This window comes from Rhinoraja longicauda, chromosome 22 (genome assembly GCF_053455715.1).
Source record: "Rhinoraja longicauda isolate Sanriku21f chromosome 22, sRhiLon1.1, whole genome shotgun sequence".
NCBI lineage: Eukaryota > Metazoa > Chordata > Chondrichthyes > Rajiformes > Arhynchobatidae > Rhinoraja > Rhinoraja longicauda.
The window spans coordinates 21,677,781-21,694,712 of NC_135974.1; the positions used below are offsets into that span (position 1 = coordinate 21,677,781).

The 16,932-nt window shown below is 40.6% G+C and overlaps 1 protein-coding gene across 1 annotated transcript in view; it reads left to right on the forward strand.

Moving 5' to 3' along the window:
* Positions 1-1,906: 1,906 nt before the first annotated feature.
* The window catches only part of LOC144604488 (protein-glutamine gamma-glutamyltransferase 2-like), a 31,763-nt gene continuing 16,737 nt past the window's right edge, over positions 1,907-16,932 (forward strand). The window contains exons 1-6 of the mRNA XM_078418965.1: positions 1,907-2,011; positions 2,417-2,596; positions 8,027-8,266; positions 9,745-9,863; positions 12,225-12,353; positions 13,898-14,075. Coding sequence (XP_078275091.1) covers positions 2,002-2,011; positions 2,417-2,596; positions 8,027-8,266; positions 9,745-9,863; positions 12,225-12,353; positions 13,898-14,075 — 856 coding nt within the window. The 5' untranslated portion in view covers positions 1,907-2,001. The remainder of the gene's footprint in view (positions 2,012-2,416; positions 2,597-8,026; positions 8,267-9,744; positions 9,864-12,224; positions 12,354-13,897; positions 14,076-16,932) is intronic.

Consider the following 16,932-nt stretch of genomic DNA (forward strand, 5'->3'; position numbering starts at 1 on the left):
CTCTCAGTGTTAATAATGCCGGCTGCACACCATGTTCCCATTGGGGCAGCTCGGCCCCCTGTTCCTCCTGATGGCCGGCATTATTAACACTGAGAGAGCTGCCCTTGATGTCTCCAGTGCCATTATATATATGGAGTAGGAGCTGGCCGTACTCGCTCACACTGGAATCGCCACCCAATGCAAGGGCGTGATATCACAATGCTCACTGTCCGACTTAAAGCGATTTGGGAATGACGACCGGTCGCCAACTCAAAACATTAACTCTGTTTCTCTTTCTGACTCGCTGAGCTTTTCCCCGTGGCATCTCTGTTAAATTTTATACCGAGTTAGCCCAAACCTGTACATTTAAACCCGGGATTTTAAGACCTTGCTGATTATTACTACATTTTGTTGCGTTTTCTGGGAGCCCCTAATGGAGGTTGTGTAGTAACCCGCCTCCCGGCCCAGGCGGCCGCCATTGGTGGAGTGTGGGCACGTGGCCGCTGGCTGGGTGAGGTCACGTGGGGCGCGGAGCGGTGAAGTCACCTTGCCCCGTATTTGGGAGTGAGATAGTTGGCAACCCTAATTCACCCACCAATCAAAATTGGCACCTGGTCTCCTGGCTTTTCCTTACTGAAGTCAGCCATTAGTTCCTTGGTTTTGCTGACGTTGAGCAAGAGTTTACTTTTGCAGCAGTCATGCCATGAGCTACCAAAACTGTTCTAGAACTCTTTCCCTAAACCTGCCTGCTTGTTTGATCTATTTCCCATTTAGCGTCTCCTTAAATCTATCACTTTAAGCAAACTTTCAGCCATCTGCTTAAATATTTCTAGATATCATAAGAGCATGGAGCGGCACAGTGGCGCAGCGGTAGATTTGCTGCCTTGCACTGCCAGACGCCCGAGTTTGATCCTAATCTGCGGATGCTGTTTGTAAGGAGTTTTTAATCCTCTCACCGTGACCGCGTGGGTTTTCTACGGATGCTCCAGTTTCCTCCCACACTCCTAAGATATGCAGGTTTGTAGGTTAATTGGCTTTGGTAAAATTGTAAATGAATCCTAGTATGTAGGATAGTCCTAGTGTGTGGGAGTTGCTGGTCGGTGCAGACTTGGTGGGTAGAAGGTCCTGTTTCCACGCTCCATCTCTAAATTAAACTAAACTAAACTAAACTAAACAGGAGCAGAAATAGTCAATTCTGCGTACTCCACCATTTATCTATCATCTACCGCGATGCTCTTTGCCAAGATGATCCCTCATCATTTAATCCTCTTAATGTCGCGAAATCTATCAAAATCTGTTTTGCATGAACACAACTAATCCTTCACAGCCCTCTAAAGAAGGAGAGAGTTTCAAAAGTCCACCATCCTGCCAGTGAAGAAATGTTTCCTCCTCTTAATCCTTATTCTGCAAATGGGTCCCTGGTCCTCCACTGCCTAGACCAGAGGAAACATCCTTCCCATGTCTACCCTGCAAAATCCATACAAGAACCTCCTGCAAGATTACTGTTGGTACGTTTTGCTGGCTTGAAAGCAGACGTATAAGGGCAGAGGAATGTGTAAGAAAGAACTGCAGATGCTGGTTTACACCGAAGATAGACGCAAAATGCTGGAGTAACTCAGGGGGTCAGGCAGCTTCTCTGGAGAGAAGAAATGGGTGATGTTTCTGGTCAGGAACCCTCTTCAGATTGAGGGTCAGGGGAAAGGGAGACACAGATATATTGTAGAGTCCCGTTTTCACAGCTATCCGAGATAGACGCTCAAGTTGTCACGTATCCAGCGAGCGGGCTCTATGTACCACCAGAGGGAGTTCTTTAAGCTCTTTCATAAAGTTGTGAACTTTTCACAACTTCAGGAAATATTGATTTGCATACATCGTCCGTCATAGTACTCGGTTTAGACTTTCGATTCATGACAAGTTGTGGTGGGGCGCATAGACTGGACTATAAAAGTTTCCAGTCCAGACCGTGAGTTTGCAGAGTACGAGTGGAGGGCAAGCCTAGAGGACACATCCCTGGAGAAAACCATGTCTCAAAGTGAGTGAACTTCATGGAACGATCAACTTTCAGCAGCAATAGTCCTAACGTGTTTAAAGGATGTATTTATACAATAAACACTTATGTTAACCAGTGAAAATGTATTTTTATTTTAAAACGTTGAATTTCTCGAAATTATTCCATATATTGAACAATACTGTGCTAGATTTATTCACAAAATGCTGAGTTACTCCAGCATTTTGTGAATAAATCGATTTGTACCAGCATCTGCAGTTATTTTCTTATAACACTGTGCTAGAAATTGCTGTGCTTGCATTCGAATAAGATGGGTGCAATAACTAACTGTCGTTTTGTCCCGTGTACAAGAAATTAAGTATAATTCAATCAGGGTTTGGGAACCGTTTTTTTGTAACATACCCTTCTTGAATGCATTTTTTTTCGCAGCTTTGGAAGTGGGAGCTACAGATTTGAAGTGCAAAGTGAATAACACAGCGCACAATGCGGACGAATTCGGCTTCGAACGACTGGTTCTGAGGAGGGGAAGTCGTTTCACCATCACTGTGAATTTCATGTCCAGGGGATACCAGCCAAATGATGACAACATCTCCTTCATCGTGCAAACAGGTAAAGGAAACAAGAACAGGCTCAAGTGCAATTTGTAATGTTCGGGTATGGGCTCAGAGTTAAGGAATGAGCTTGTATTTACGTAGAGCTTTGCAGAAGGCATCCCAGAACAATTTCGAACACGTAGTACCTCTAATGCAGTCTCCATTGCAATGATGGGAACACAAGCCAATTTCTGACCATTAAATATCACCTGGTTCGATGATGACCAGGTTGTGCTTTTTACTGAAAGAAAAAGAGAAAATGTTGCAAATACTCAGCAGGTCAAGTATCATCATCAGAGAGGGAAACGGTCGGCAGTTCAAGTTGATGGGTCGCCATCAAGTTCTGTTAGGTTCTGATGGAGGAGCATTGAACTGAAACATAGTTTTTTTCCAGTCAACAAATGCAACCTGATCAGCATGTGTGAGTACAGCTCACACTGGCAGCATTGAGCAAAATAGTTTCGATTTTTGTCATAAAATAGACTGCTGGAGGAATTTTGCAGGTCAAAACATTCAAAATTGACTTGGAGGAAGGAGTTGTGGAAGGTAGTTGTGCAGTAAGGGACTGCAGCTCCTGGTTAAAACCTCTCTATTCCCATTTAAGTAGTCTTAAAATCTATCTGACAATTGTTTACTCATATGCCTTAATATCTTATTATGACAATTTCAAAATTAGCAATATCATACACTTATGAATCATTTCTGAAAATCTATATGCATTCTGTACATTCTATTGCACTAATATTAGCTTTGAAAAATAGTATTTTATATTATGTTTTATAGCTTGTTCAGAGCATTCATGAATGGTTATCCTTAATATCAAAACTTATCCTGCAGTGAAATGCATAATTCTGTATATTTTTCATGCATCATTCCCTTAATAGGACTCGTCTTCAATTGTTCAATATTCTGCAGATCAATACTTCATGTGATCAAATGGTCTGTTGAAACTCTCAAGGCATGTAACCACCTCATTTCAATAGACAATAGGCGCAGGAGTAGGCCATTCGGCCCTTCGAGCCATGCAATGAGATCATGGCTGATCATTCTCAATCAGTACCCTGTTCCTGCCTTCTCCCCATACCCCCATTTCGGTTCCTTTTTCTATGAAGAAGAACTTTACTGTTGTCTAATCTAAGTTAGTTGGATGTAGTAATGCTGTCGGTCAGATATTGCATAATAAGACACTCTTTGTGTGAAATGAAAATTATAAATGAAACCAAAAAATGAAGTAGCCCTGTAGGAAGAAATTAAGAGCAGTCCTGCATCTGACCTTTCTTACTCATCCAACACTTTTCTGTCTTTTTTTCTGGCAAATTAATATACTTTATTATTAGAGAATTCAATAGGAAATTCTTTACCCAGAGAATGGTGGGAAGATGAAGGGAACCTGCTTCCGCATGGAGAATGTGGGGAATGACATGGATCTCATTAAGTGAAAAAGAGATAAGTGCAGAAGGAAGGGAAGGAGAGCAGATGGTATCAATAAAATTAGTGTGAGGGGGCTCAGGTAAGAAATTAATACTGGCACCCATCAATTGGGTGAAGTAATCTGCTTCACCTCTGTAAACTCAGTTGGATATTAGAGTATTAAAATAACTAAAGCCCAAAATCAACAACCTTACTTCCTATCATATCATATCATATCATATCATATCATATCATATCATATCATATCATATCATATCATATCATATATATACAGCCGGAAACAGGCCTTTTCGGCCCACCAAGTCCGTGCCGCCCAGCGATCCCTGTACATTAACACTATCCTACACCCACTAGGGACAATTTTTACATTTACCCAGCCAATTAACCTACATACCTGTACGTCTTTGGAGTGTGGGAGGAAACCGAAGATCTCGGAGAAAACCCGCGCAGGTCTGTTGGCTGTGTTAAAATAACCATTCTCTTTTTGATCAAAAACAGGTTAAACTCCTACATCTCAGTCAATGGTGCAAACAACACATTTCACAGAAAAAAACGTTCAGTAAATTGTTGGAGTTCTTGCAGTTAAAACTAAACATATGGTTTTAATCTACAAAGATTCCTGCAAAACAAGTCAACTACAGTTAAGCAAATGGTGCAAAAGTGTATTGGAGTTTGCTGAAAGTTTTGGTCATCTATTCAGCCACTGGATCCTCAGCTTCATCATAAAGTAGGTGGTGTAAAGGATAGTGGTGGAAAACTGGCTAAACTAAACAAGGGAGGATGAAACAAGACTCCTGCTTTATGGCACAGCAAGCATCTGGTGCCCATTCTGATGCCCATCATTTTAGACGGCTTACACCTCGGCCCTACAAAAGGTGTTCTGCATTCCTACACTAAAAGATCATTGTTGGATTGGCATGAAGTTGATGTCTTAAAGATACATTAACCAGACAGATCTCAGTGAATCAAGAAATGTTTTATTTGAGGGCCGTCTCTGTCTAATTCAGCAGTGACTTAGACGAAGGGATTAAAAGTACCATTAGCAAATTTGCAGATGATACTAAGTTGGGGGTAGTGTGAATTGTGAGGAAGATGCAATAAGGCTGCAGGGTGACCTGGACAGGTTGTGTGAGTGGGCGGATACATGGCAGATGCAGTTTAATGTAGATAAGTGTGAGGTTATTCACTTTGGAAGTAAGAATAGAAAGGCAGATTATTATCTGAATGGTGTCAAGTTAGGAGGAGGGGGAGTTCAACGAGATCTGGGTGTCCTAGTGCATCAGTCAATGAAAGGAAGCATGCAGGTTCAGCAGGCAGTGAAGAAAGCCAATGGAATGTTGGCCTTCGTAACAAGAGGAGTTGAGTATAGGAGCAAAGAGGTCCTTCTACAGTTGTACCGGGCCCTGGTGAGACCGCACCTGGAGTACTGTGTGCAGTTTTGGTCTCCAAATTTGAGGAAGGATATTCTTGCTATGGAGGGCGTACAGCGTAGGTTCACTAGATTAATTCCCGGAATGGCGGGACTGTCGTATGTTGAAAGGCTGGAGCGATTGGGCTTGTATACACTGGAATTTAGAAGGATGAGGGGGGATCTTATTGAAACATATAAGATAATTAGGGGATTGGACACATTAGAGGCAGATAACATGTTCCCAATGTTGGGGGAGTCCAGAACAAGGGGCCACAGTTTGAGAATAAGGGGTAGGCCATTTAGAACGGAGATGAGGAAGAACTTTTTCAGTCAGAGGTTGGTGAAGGTGTGGAATTCTCTGCCTCAGAAGGCAGTGGAGGCCAGTTCGTTGGATGCTTTCAAGAGAGAGCTGGATAGAGCTCTTAAGGATAGCGGAGTGAGGGGGTATGGGGAGAAGGCAGGAACGGGGTACTGATTGATAGTGATCAGCCATGATCGCATTGAATGGCGGTGCTGGCTCGAAGGGCTGAATGGCCTACTCCTGCACCTATTGTCTATTGTCTATTGTCTATTGAAGGAGGTTCAAAGTGTCAAGCACTGGTGAACAGACTTCTCCTGTCTGCTCCACTGTTGCAAAACATGCAAAGAGCATAATGTAAATCTTGATCTGGGGCTGAGTTCAATGGGCTGCAGCGAGAGGTATAGATGATTGTGCATTGTAAAGGTGGATCAGGCCGGTTTGATGGGAAGAGGAGTCAGGGTGCGGGTGGACCAGATTGATGTATTGGTGGGTCCAAAAACTACTAGTCAGGATTTGGTATTGCTAGTTTGGTGTTAGGTTTGTTAATTTGGTGGGTATAATTAGTTCTCAATAGGTTTGATTGGTGGTGCGGAGAGAGTTGTGGCGTTAGTGGTTATCTGGAGAATAGGGCTTCAAGGGAGGTGGGCCTGATCCATAGGGCAAGGTCCATAGATTTGGAGGGAGACGATTGCTCAGACTAGCCGAGGGTCTTCAGTAGTTTAAAGGGACACAATGGGTCAAGGCTGACAATCGATTGAAGTAGACAGTGGCAAAGGCAGATATTAAAATGATCCTTAATGTTGGGTGAGGGTCCACACTAAAACTTGGTTGAAACTGGATTAATACCAGTCTCAGTGACCAGTTGCAAGTAAAGTGACCTTAAATAAGCCCATTGCACAGACTCCAGGGTGGGAACTTAACATTGCACATACAGTATATGGCAAAACAGAACTACCCACGGCTTTCATAGCACACAACACTTTAGAGCACAGCATGTTAATCATGAATCCCTTTATCTTATGTACTCACTATGTATGTGGGATTGAGATAATGGGGGAAAGTATATAATGGGTGGCATAAAAAACGACGTATGCTTTGTATCAGGGAGCATCTGTGTTAGGGCGGTTATCTCGCAAATTGGGCAATTTGTAATAAAGAGCGTTTGTTCTGAAGGTAAAACATAGAGTCCATGTGAATTCTTCATGTCTACAAATGAAGAGTCTGTTGTGTTACTAGCTTAGAGGACACGTGTCTGGCTGGATAGGAATGATCTGAACTACTCAGGTGATTTCCTTTTAGTTAATGCTCATGCAGCCGCCACTGGCTGAGTGTAAGCCTGATTGAAACACCTGACTCACAGCACCATGTGGGATTGAAATTCACGGAAATAGTATTCCTGAGTGCATTGGGAGTCAGTGGATACCAATCACCATGTCCGGAGTCCCCATGTCATGGAATTCCAACCCACAGAGAGCATGGGACAAATGAGGACCCTGTAGCCCTCACTTTCCCATTGCACATCTGAAGCAGTGCACACCTGTAAAGTCGTATGCTAACATCTTTGATCTGGAGCTTGAAGCCTCTCTGTGATCTGAACACAATAATGCTCCCACTGAGTAAAAGCTGACCTTCGACTGGTCCATTGAGTCTGAAGTGTTTCATAATGCTTTTGTACTAGATTGAAAATTGAAAAGTCAGAGCTACTGACAACAGTGACAACAGTGAACAGGTCGATCCACTTTCCCTACAAGTGAGATTAGATGATAAACAGTGGCTACTCTCGGGAATAACAACATGTGACAGATTGGGAGGCAGTTTAGTCCTGCATAACAGAAAACACTTAATGGATAATCAACTCTTTTCACCCCATAAATAAAAATAGATAATAGATGTTAATAAGATGAATGATTCTCACATTGAGAGGGATTGTTATTCACCTTGGCAGTCCACCAATGTCTTTGGTGGCACTGATGAGTTAGGACTCAAGCTAAGGAACTGAATACTGATTAAGATATAAAGTGAGAAGAGATCAAAGAAAAATGAGAAATGAAGATACAGATGATTTTAATCGAGTAGCGAACATAAATAAATGTAAAGTTAATTATGCATGTAAAGCCTACAGTAATTAATTGGTTAATGGATTAGATTTATCAAAGATCAAATATCACATTTTGATGTGACGGTTTGCTTGTGATATTGGCAGCTGTTCAAGGTAATAAATTCATTGATGAACTTTCAATGACATAATTTGAGGTGGCAATCTAATTCATTTTTGGAAATTCAAAAATCCTTTTTTTTCCCAGGTTTGGAGGCTTCAGGGGCATTTGAAAAAATCACATTTCCACTTTCAAATTCACTGGCTGAAAATTCATGGAATGCTGCCCTTGTAAGCAACGTTAGAAACCAGTTAACCGTGTCCATTTGCTCACCATCCACCAGCAAGATTGGTCACTTCTCCTTGAATATGGTGTGCTCAACAAAGGGCCAATCTAGAATGTTTAATCTGGGAGAATTCATCCTGCTCTTCAACCCCTGGTGCTCAGGTACAATATTGTGTGAAATTATCAAAATATATATCTCAAAGGCAGAGCAATCTGTAATAATTGCTCCTTGGCCAGCAATGCCGACACCCTGTGCAAGAAAGAAAATAAATCTTTTTTTTTTCTGTTAAATTATAGTAAGTGTAATAATTTTGTTTGAAATGCATTGAATAACTGCAATAATTCTTTACATTTAGGCTGTATTGATTCCCCATATTAATAATGGTCTTTATTATGGGAAATATTGACAAGATTGGAAACAGGATCTTTCAAATATTTTATGTTGCTATGACATATCTGGGAGAAATAGTATCTTTCCCCATTTAATTCCACGTAATCTATACATACAAACTCAGAAATGGGCTTCTTATTATATCTGTTATGCTTCACTTTACTGTTCCTAAGACAAGGCATCTTCTGAATGCTTATAGTTTTCAGTTTAAGCTATTTATGTTAACAACAGTATATACTTGGACGTGGACTGAATGTGCTTCTGATTATTTTGCTTGGTACCCTTGACACCAAGAGAGAGACGGGATTATTATCAAAATTGTCACTAAAGCATTTGGATCATAATCATTGAGAGAGCGGACCTTTCTGTCTTTGTCCCTTCCCAACAATCGAGATACAGCGCAGAAACAGGCCATTCGGCCCACCGGGTCCGCGCCGACCAGTGATCCCCGCACATTAACACCATCCTACACCCACTAGGGACAATTTTTACATTTACCAGGCCAATTTACCTACAAACCTGTACATCTTTGGAGTGTGGGAGGAAACCGTGAAAACCCATGCACCTCACGGGGAGAACATACAAACTCCGTACAGACAGCACCCACGTACAGATCGAACCCGGATCTCTGGCACTGCATTCGCTGTAAGGTAGCAACTCTACCGCTGCGTCACCATGACTGCCTTGCACCTAGCTGACCAAAGCTTGCTTAACTTTGTTAGGCATTGTTGTGAAGGTTCGTTTGTGATATTGGCAGCTGTTCAAGGTAATAAAATGTTGTCAACTGTTTGGCATTAATACGTAAAATAAATTCTCCAAGTCAGTTTTCCATAATGTGTCACAGGTAGAATCATAAATGTCTTCATCCGACTGTGTTAAAATATAATAAGAATAAAACAAAATAGACCACCAGGCATTGACTTGAACCTCTGCAGTTCGTCGGTGAGCATTACCAAAGTGCTGAGCTTCACCACTCAGAAGGACAGGGACTTCCTTCCTTCCACCACCAACTGCAACTCATACATTATCCTAGCATTAAAAATATATATTGATGTTCCTTTCATCATCACGAGGTCTCAGTCCTTTATCCACTTCTCAACACCTTCCCTCGCCAACTATCACAGTTCATGAACCCACCTCCTCCCCATCCACTCAAAGGAAGGTTGGAACAAAGTTTGCAGATGTTTATGAAAGTAAGTGTGTGAGGATATGTTTTGGCTAATCCCCCTGATTTATATTCAAATTTCAGCTGATGCCGTTTTCCTGGATGCTGAGGATAAACGCAGAGAATATGTGCTGAATGATCAGGGGTTGACATATTATGGTACACATAAAGATATTAAGTCCTCGGCCTGGAATTTTGGACAGGTAATGAAAACTTTACCAGAGTGAGTGAAGTACGCATCAAAGAAACAGGAGTGGATGCAGACACACAGATGTGCACGCACATGGAAATACATACACACACATACATAGCCATACACATGCACATAAATAACACATCCACACAATTACATATACACATGCACTCGCATGCATATGCCCACATGCACAAACATGTGCATGTACACATATGCACACCCTTGTACATATACATATTGGTGCACACATGCATATGCATATTTACATACATGCATACATAAACAAACTCATACACATGCGACACACACATGCATGCACACAAACATGCACATGTACATAAACGCATATACCTAACAACTGATCAATTCTCACTTTTCTGTAGATTTTATTTCCCATGTATTTTGCTCAGTCGCTTTATTATTGGAAAGGCTAAAAGGAAATTTCATTTACGTGTTCAATATGAAGAAAAGGATTTAATGTTTGAAAGGAAAAACTGGCAAGAAAACATGAGATATGATGAGGGTGTAAATTATGGGCAACTGCATAAAGACAATTGATAAAGAAAGAAGCTGTGTGTTGATATTTATTGTGCAATTAATCAGGTTGTTAATTTTGATAGAAAATAGAGAAAAGAAGCACTAGTAAATGTGATGTACAGGGAAATGTTGCTGTACTGATTCATGAAAATGTAGAAAGTTAACAGCCAAGTACAGCAGGCAATTAAGAATGCAAATAGAAATTGAGCTTTCACTGCAAAATGGTTGAAGTATAAGAACAATTCAGATTTAACTGAAATACAGTTTAGGTGATACTGCATCTGCACCACTTATATGCCAGTTTGATCTTCCTACCTAAAGATCTACACGTCTGAAGATCTGTGCAGTGTAGATTCACCAGATAGATTGTTTGAAATAAGTGTTGTCCATTGGGTAAGACAGGTTTAGAAGAAGAAGAGGTGATATCACTAAGAATAGGGCGGCACGGTAGCGCAGCGGTAGAGTTGCTGCTTTACAGCGAATGCAGCGCCGGAGACTCAGGTTCGATCCTGACTACGGGTGCTGCACTGTAAGGAGTTTGTACGTTCTCCCCGTGACCTGCGTGGGTTTTCTCCGAGATCTTCGGTTTCCTCCCACACTCCAAAGACGTACAGGTATGTAGGTTAATTGGCTGGGTAAATGTAAAAATTGTCCCTAGTGGGTGTAGGATAGTGTTAATGTACGGGGATCGCTGGGCGGCATGGACTTGGTGGGCCGAAAAGGCCTGTTTCCGGCTGTATATATATGATATGATATGATATGATATGATATCATTCACATCTTTAAGCCAAAACCAACTGTAAATCTGAGGAATGGGATCATTTCAGTGTTGAGCAGACATGAACCATGGCATTGATGAGGAAAAGGAAGGCATACAAGAAACTTAAAAACAAGTGTAAGTTACAAGTGTAAGTGTAAGGGTAGCAATCATCAATATAGAACTTCTACAGAGTGAGATAGGAATAATTATGTAAGAAAAAAACCAGATACATTTCCAATATTTTGTTCCTGTCTTTATGGAAGAAGTAGCAAACTTACTGAAAATAATGGAAGACTACTCGTCTAGTGTAAGTGAGTTCCCACAAACTGGTAAGGTATTAAACATGACTCTACTATTTTAGCATGGTTGTAGGAGCAATTTAGGTGGTTGTAGACACCCACCTTAACAGCAGGAGTAGGGAAAATGTTGGAAACTATTTTTAAGGAAGTGAAACAGGGCGGTTGGAACATAAGAATAGGAGTGCAGAAAGACAACATGAATTTATGAAAAGATTTATATTGACAAATCTGTATGAAGTTTTTTATGGTTATAATCAACACAAAAGATAAAGAGGAACTGGCTGATGTGTATTTGGACTTCCAGTAAGGTACCACACAAGAAATCATTAAATAAACAAAGGGCATGATAATTTGTATTGCTCTGTGGATTGAGAATTGATTAAAGGCCAGAACATCAAAGTAGCAATAAATAAGAATTTACCATTTGGAAAGCTGTGAGCTGCGGGTCTGCTGAGATCAGTGTTGGGGCTTCAACTGTTCATAATCTGTATTTATCATGATTGTGGGGATCAAGTATAATATGTCAAAGTTTGCTGGTGTTAGTTTGGGCCACGTGGGGAATGTGGACAGGCTAAGTAAATGGATAATGTCATGGCAGATGGAAAATAAGTAGAAAGAATGTTGTCATCCATTTTGGAATTCATCCCAAGGATGAGCATGGGCACCCAGTCATGAGTACAAACCATGATATCATGCATTGGAAGATACACCAGACTTCATAATGTAAAATAGACACTTACTGTGCATTTTATTATTGATTCTTAACTTTCAGTTTGAACATGGCATTGTGGATATTTGCCTGAAACTCTTGAACAACAGCAAAAACTATGACCAAAATCCAAAAGAAGATTTCTCCAAAAGAAATGATCCTATTTACATCAGCAGGATTATAACTGCTGTGGTAAGCATCAAGCCTGGTGTCATACCAGCCAGCCATTGCTGTCAGTAACTTAATAAACTCCATAGGGATAAAACCAATAGCCCTTAACAAATGTCTACATATACATTTTGATGGACCAATTCATTGCCCCAGCTGTATTAACCTGGTAAGACATTTAAACTTTCACCGTTATAATTAAATTTATATTAAGGAGATATATGAAAAGATAAGACTCATAATGTCTATTATTTCAAAGGTAATCAAATTTCAAAGTAAATGGAAGAGACATGAAAACTGGATAAGGTTGCTCATCAAGCAATTTGTTTTAGAAACATAGAAACATAGAAAATAGGTGCACAAGGAGGCCATTTGGCCCTTCGAGCCAGCACCACCATTCATTGTGATCATGGCTGATCATCCACAATCAGTAACCTGTGCCTGCCTTCTCACCATATCCATGATTCCACTATCCCCTAGAGCTTTATCTAACTCTCTCTTAAATTCATCCAGTGATTTGGCCTTCACTGCCCTCTGTGGCAGAAAATTCCACAAATTCACAAAACTCTGGATGAAAAAGTTTCTTCTCACCTCAGTTTTAAATGGCCTCCCCTTTGTTCTAAGACTGTGGCCCCTGGTTTTGGACGCCCCAACATTGGGAAATTCTTTCCTGCATCTAGCTTGTCCAGTCCTTTTATAATGATATATGTCTCTATAAGACCCCCTCTCATCCTTCTAAACTCCAGTGAATGCAAGCCTAGTCTTTTCAATCTTTCCTCATATGACAGTCCCGCCATCCCAGGGATCAATCTCGTGAACCTACGCTACACTGCCTTAATTACAAGGATGTCCTTCCTCAAAGATTTCCATAGAGATTGTTGGCAAGAACCTGAACTTGAGGTTTTTGAGGCATTCTACCAAGCTTATGTCAATAAAAACTGTTGCTTGTTCCCAATCTTCTCTCTGTGCCTGAAAATTGAAGATGCCCACAAACTCTGGCAGAAATCCTGCAGCCCTGAGGGTTGCTTTCATCCTTTTAAGTTACTTAACAGTAGTTTTACAAAGCAATTTTAGGATTCCCATTCAAACTTCTGGTTCTAAAGTGGATAGGTGCAAGTCTAAGATTCAAATGTCATTGGCAATTATCCTCATCACCAGTGCTATCATTACCTGTTTATTTTCTTTGTAAACCAGAACAGTTATTTTCCAAGGAAGGTTACTGCAATGTAAACCAAGCAGGGGAAATACTACAAGAGAAAATAATTAACATCTGAAATTAGCATGGAACTACAAAGCTTTAGTTCAAGAAACTCGTATGAATCCAAGCCACTGAGACACCCACATCTCATTATCTTCACAATGACTTTATACATTTTTACCTCGAACGCAATTAATTATGTTGCAGTTGATCATAGTTAAATTCATCAATACAACACCTCACAGACCTAGAATCCACAAACACACCTTGCTTAAAGCGTAATCTTCAGATTCATTTCACATTCTTGAAATTCATTGTTTTTTTATTTGAATAACTGTGCAAAGATTTACATTTACTCACTTCTTTACAGGTGAATTGTAATGATGATAATGGGATACTAAAGGGTAAATGGGACGGTGAATATTCAGATGGAATATCTCCATCGCAGTGGAATGGAAGCATCTCTATCCTTCACCGATGGAATGAATCCGGCTGTCAGCCTGTCCGCTATGGTCAATGTTGGGTGTTTGCCGCATTAGCCTGCACTGGTATGTAACTCTCTGCAATGGTGTGTGATGACGAAATACTAAAAGAGATAAGACTTAATGTCTGGAATTAGCATGGAACTGCAAAGCTTTAATTCAAGAAACTGGTGTGATCCCAAGTCACTGAAACATGCACACCTCATTATCTCCGCTATGATTTCACACATTTTTATAATTCCATTTGAGCTTCCAACGTCTATTGTGAAATATTACACTTATTTTTCTCCACTTTCCACTTTCCACTGCGATGCGGATGATACACAGATTTATCCCCCCCTGAAACCCAACAGCCGGTCAAATTTAATCAGCCTTATGCACTGCTTTGAGGACATAAAATGTTGGATGGCACAGAACTTACTTCAACTAAACGAGAGTAAGTCTGAGGTCATCCTATTCGCCCCTCCCCCCCCCCCCCCCCCCCCCCCCCGACTCCATCAAAACGATAACAGGCAGCCTTGGAAGCCTATCCTCCCTAGTCAAACCGCATGTCAAAAACCTTGGCGCGATATTTGACTCTGCATTAAAGTTTGACAAGCAAGTCAACGCTGTGGTAAAAGCCAGCTTCTTCCACCTTCGTACCATAGCTAAAATCAAACCATTCCTCCAATTTGACGACATTGAAAAAATCATCCACGCATTCATTTCCTCCCGCCTAGTCTACTGCAACTCCCTATACACTGGGATCAGTCAATCATCCCTGTCCTGCCTGCAATTGGTCCAAAACGCCACAGCGAGACTCCTGACGGGTACCCGTAAAAGGGACCACATCACCCCGATTCTGGCCTCTCTCCACTGGTTCCCAGTACAGTACAGAATCAACTTCAAGCTCCTCCTATTCACATACAAAGCCCTAAACGGGCTTGCCCCCCCCCCCCCCCCCCCATATCAAAAATCTTCTAACCCACCTCTCTATCTCCAGGTCCCTCAGGTCAGCCGACTTGGGGCTACTCACTATCCCGCGGTCTAGGCTTAAGCTCAGGGGTGACCGCGCTTTTGAGGTTGCAGCTCCTAGACTGTGGAACAGCATCCCTCTTCCCATCAGAACTGCCCCCTCCATTGACTCCTTTAAGTCCAGGCTCAAAACCTATTTCTACTCCCTAGCATTTGAGGCCCTCTGAGGGGGCGCTGTGAACTGTTTATGTATGTGCTGTTATGTTTGTGTGCCATTGTATGTTCGTTCTTAGTACCTGAACTGATGTACAGCACTTTGGTCAACGTGGGCTGTTTTTAAATGTGCTATACAAATAAAATTGACTTAACTTGACTTGACTTAACAGTTAAATATATATATGCAAACCACAAACCAATAAACATATATCACACTACTTTCCTTTTAAAAGAAACAAAATTTAAAAATATTAAAAGCAACGTTGTATAAATAGGTGAACATATTTACATTGAGAAATTTTATACACAAAACATTATGAACAGCACAAACATATTAGTTGAGTTACTTACAACAACTGTTATATTTGTATGCCAAGCACTGTTTTTTTTATCCCTTGGGACTTTCTCAACAGTGTGAGTGCATCCAGCACCTCACACACATCTTCTCTGGATGCTGGCATTGCTGTTTAGTTCAGTCAGCATCTCAGAATCTCTAATGATTTCCCTTTGATCCCGTTTATTGATTTGTGGCTTATTTCTATTATACCTTCTATTACTTTAAAATTGATGGGAATCACTACTTCCATAAGAAACTGTGTCACATGGCAAATTACTGCAACATTGCACGCTTCAGGTTTAGTTAAGAGTAGTTTGTTACGAAAAACTGTTGTGTTTCTTTGATGCTCCTGATATAAGAAAGTTTTGTATATCTGCAGCACCAGAACACAAATATATTTTACCAGTGAGAAGGTATATACTCTACCTACAAACTTGCCTGCAATTACTTCGAATGATCCTTTGTTTTGATAAAGATTTTTGTAATAATTTTATTTAAACCATTATTTAAATGAATCTGTTTAAAAATATATATTATTTGACTAACAACAAGGCAAAGTGAACCACATGCCATGGGAAATTGTTTAAAAATAACTTTAAGGCCTGGGGTTATTGCGGATATGAAAGCTCTTTCATGCTGCTCTCCAATTTTGGTTAAAGCTCATCTCATCCTGTCATGTTTTGAGCGGCTATGTATTAAAACTGTGGTTTTCCAGCTTTTGGAACTGTTTACCTTTAGCTCTGAATCATAGAATTGCTGTGAAACCATGGAATCAGCAAAAGTTCTGAGTTGTTCTCTATTTTTTTTGTCTGCCACAGGGTGGAAGACAAATCCCTACATTGCTTTAACGTAATGTGTTGCAGTGTTATAGTCATTTTACAAGCATGAAAGTACTAACATGACATGATTTCATAACAATGATGAGGGGGATATAAAAACCAGGGAAAACATGACGTGAGAGTGATTTGCAAATACCTCAAGTATAATGGCTTGTAGATTTCAATGACCAGTGTTATTATTGTGCACATTTGAGAAATTATGTGCCAAGGGAAAAGCTGGTCATTTTAACCTGGTAGAATTTTTTATATGTTATGTATTATATATTTATATGTTTTGTTTTATTATGGTCACAAAGCAGAATTTGAATTCAACTGTCAGGGAAATAAATGGGTCAATATTCTTCTGTGATTAAAAATTGGAACAGGTTCCATAGAATTTGTAACTCAGACCGTAAGGCATATCTTGTAAGATTAAGCCATGTCAATCAGACCTTTTCATTGTTTCAAGGCAAATGGCCTAGATTCAGGAAATCCCAAAATTATTAGCAAAGTGGGCGGTACATTCAAAGTGTCGATAAAGGCAATGTTGGGGACTCTGGTTTGCTTAAAGTTCTAGGCTGCGTCCACGACTCTACCC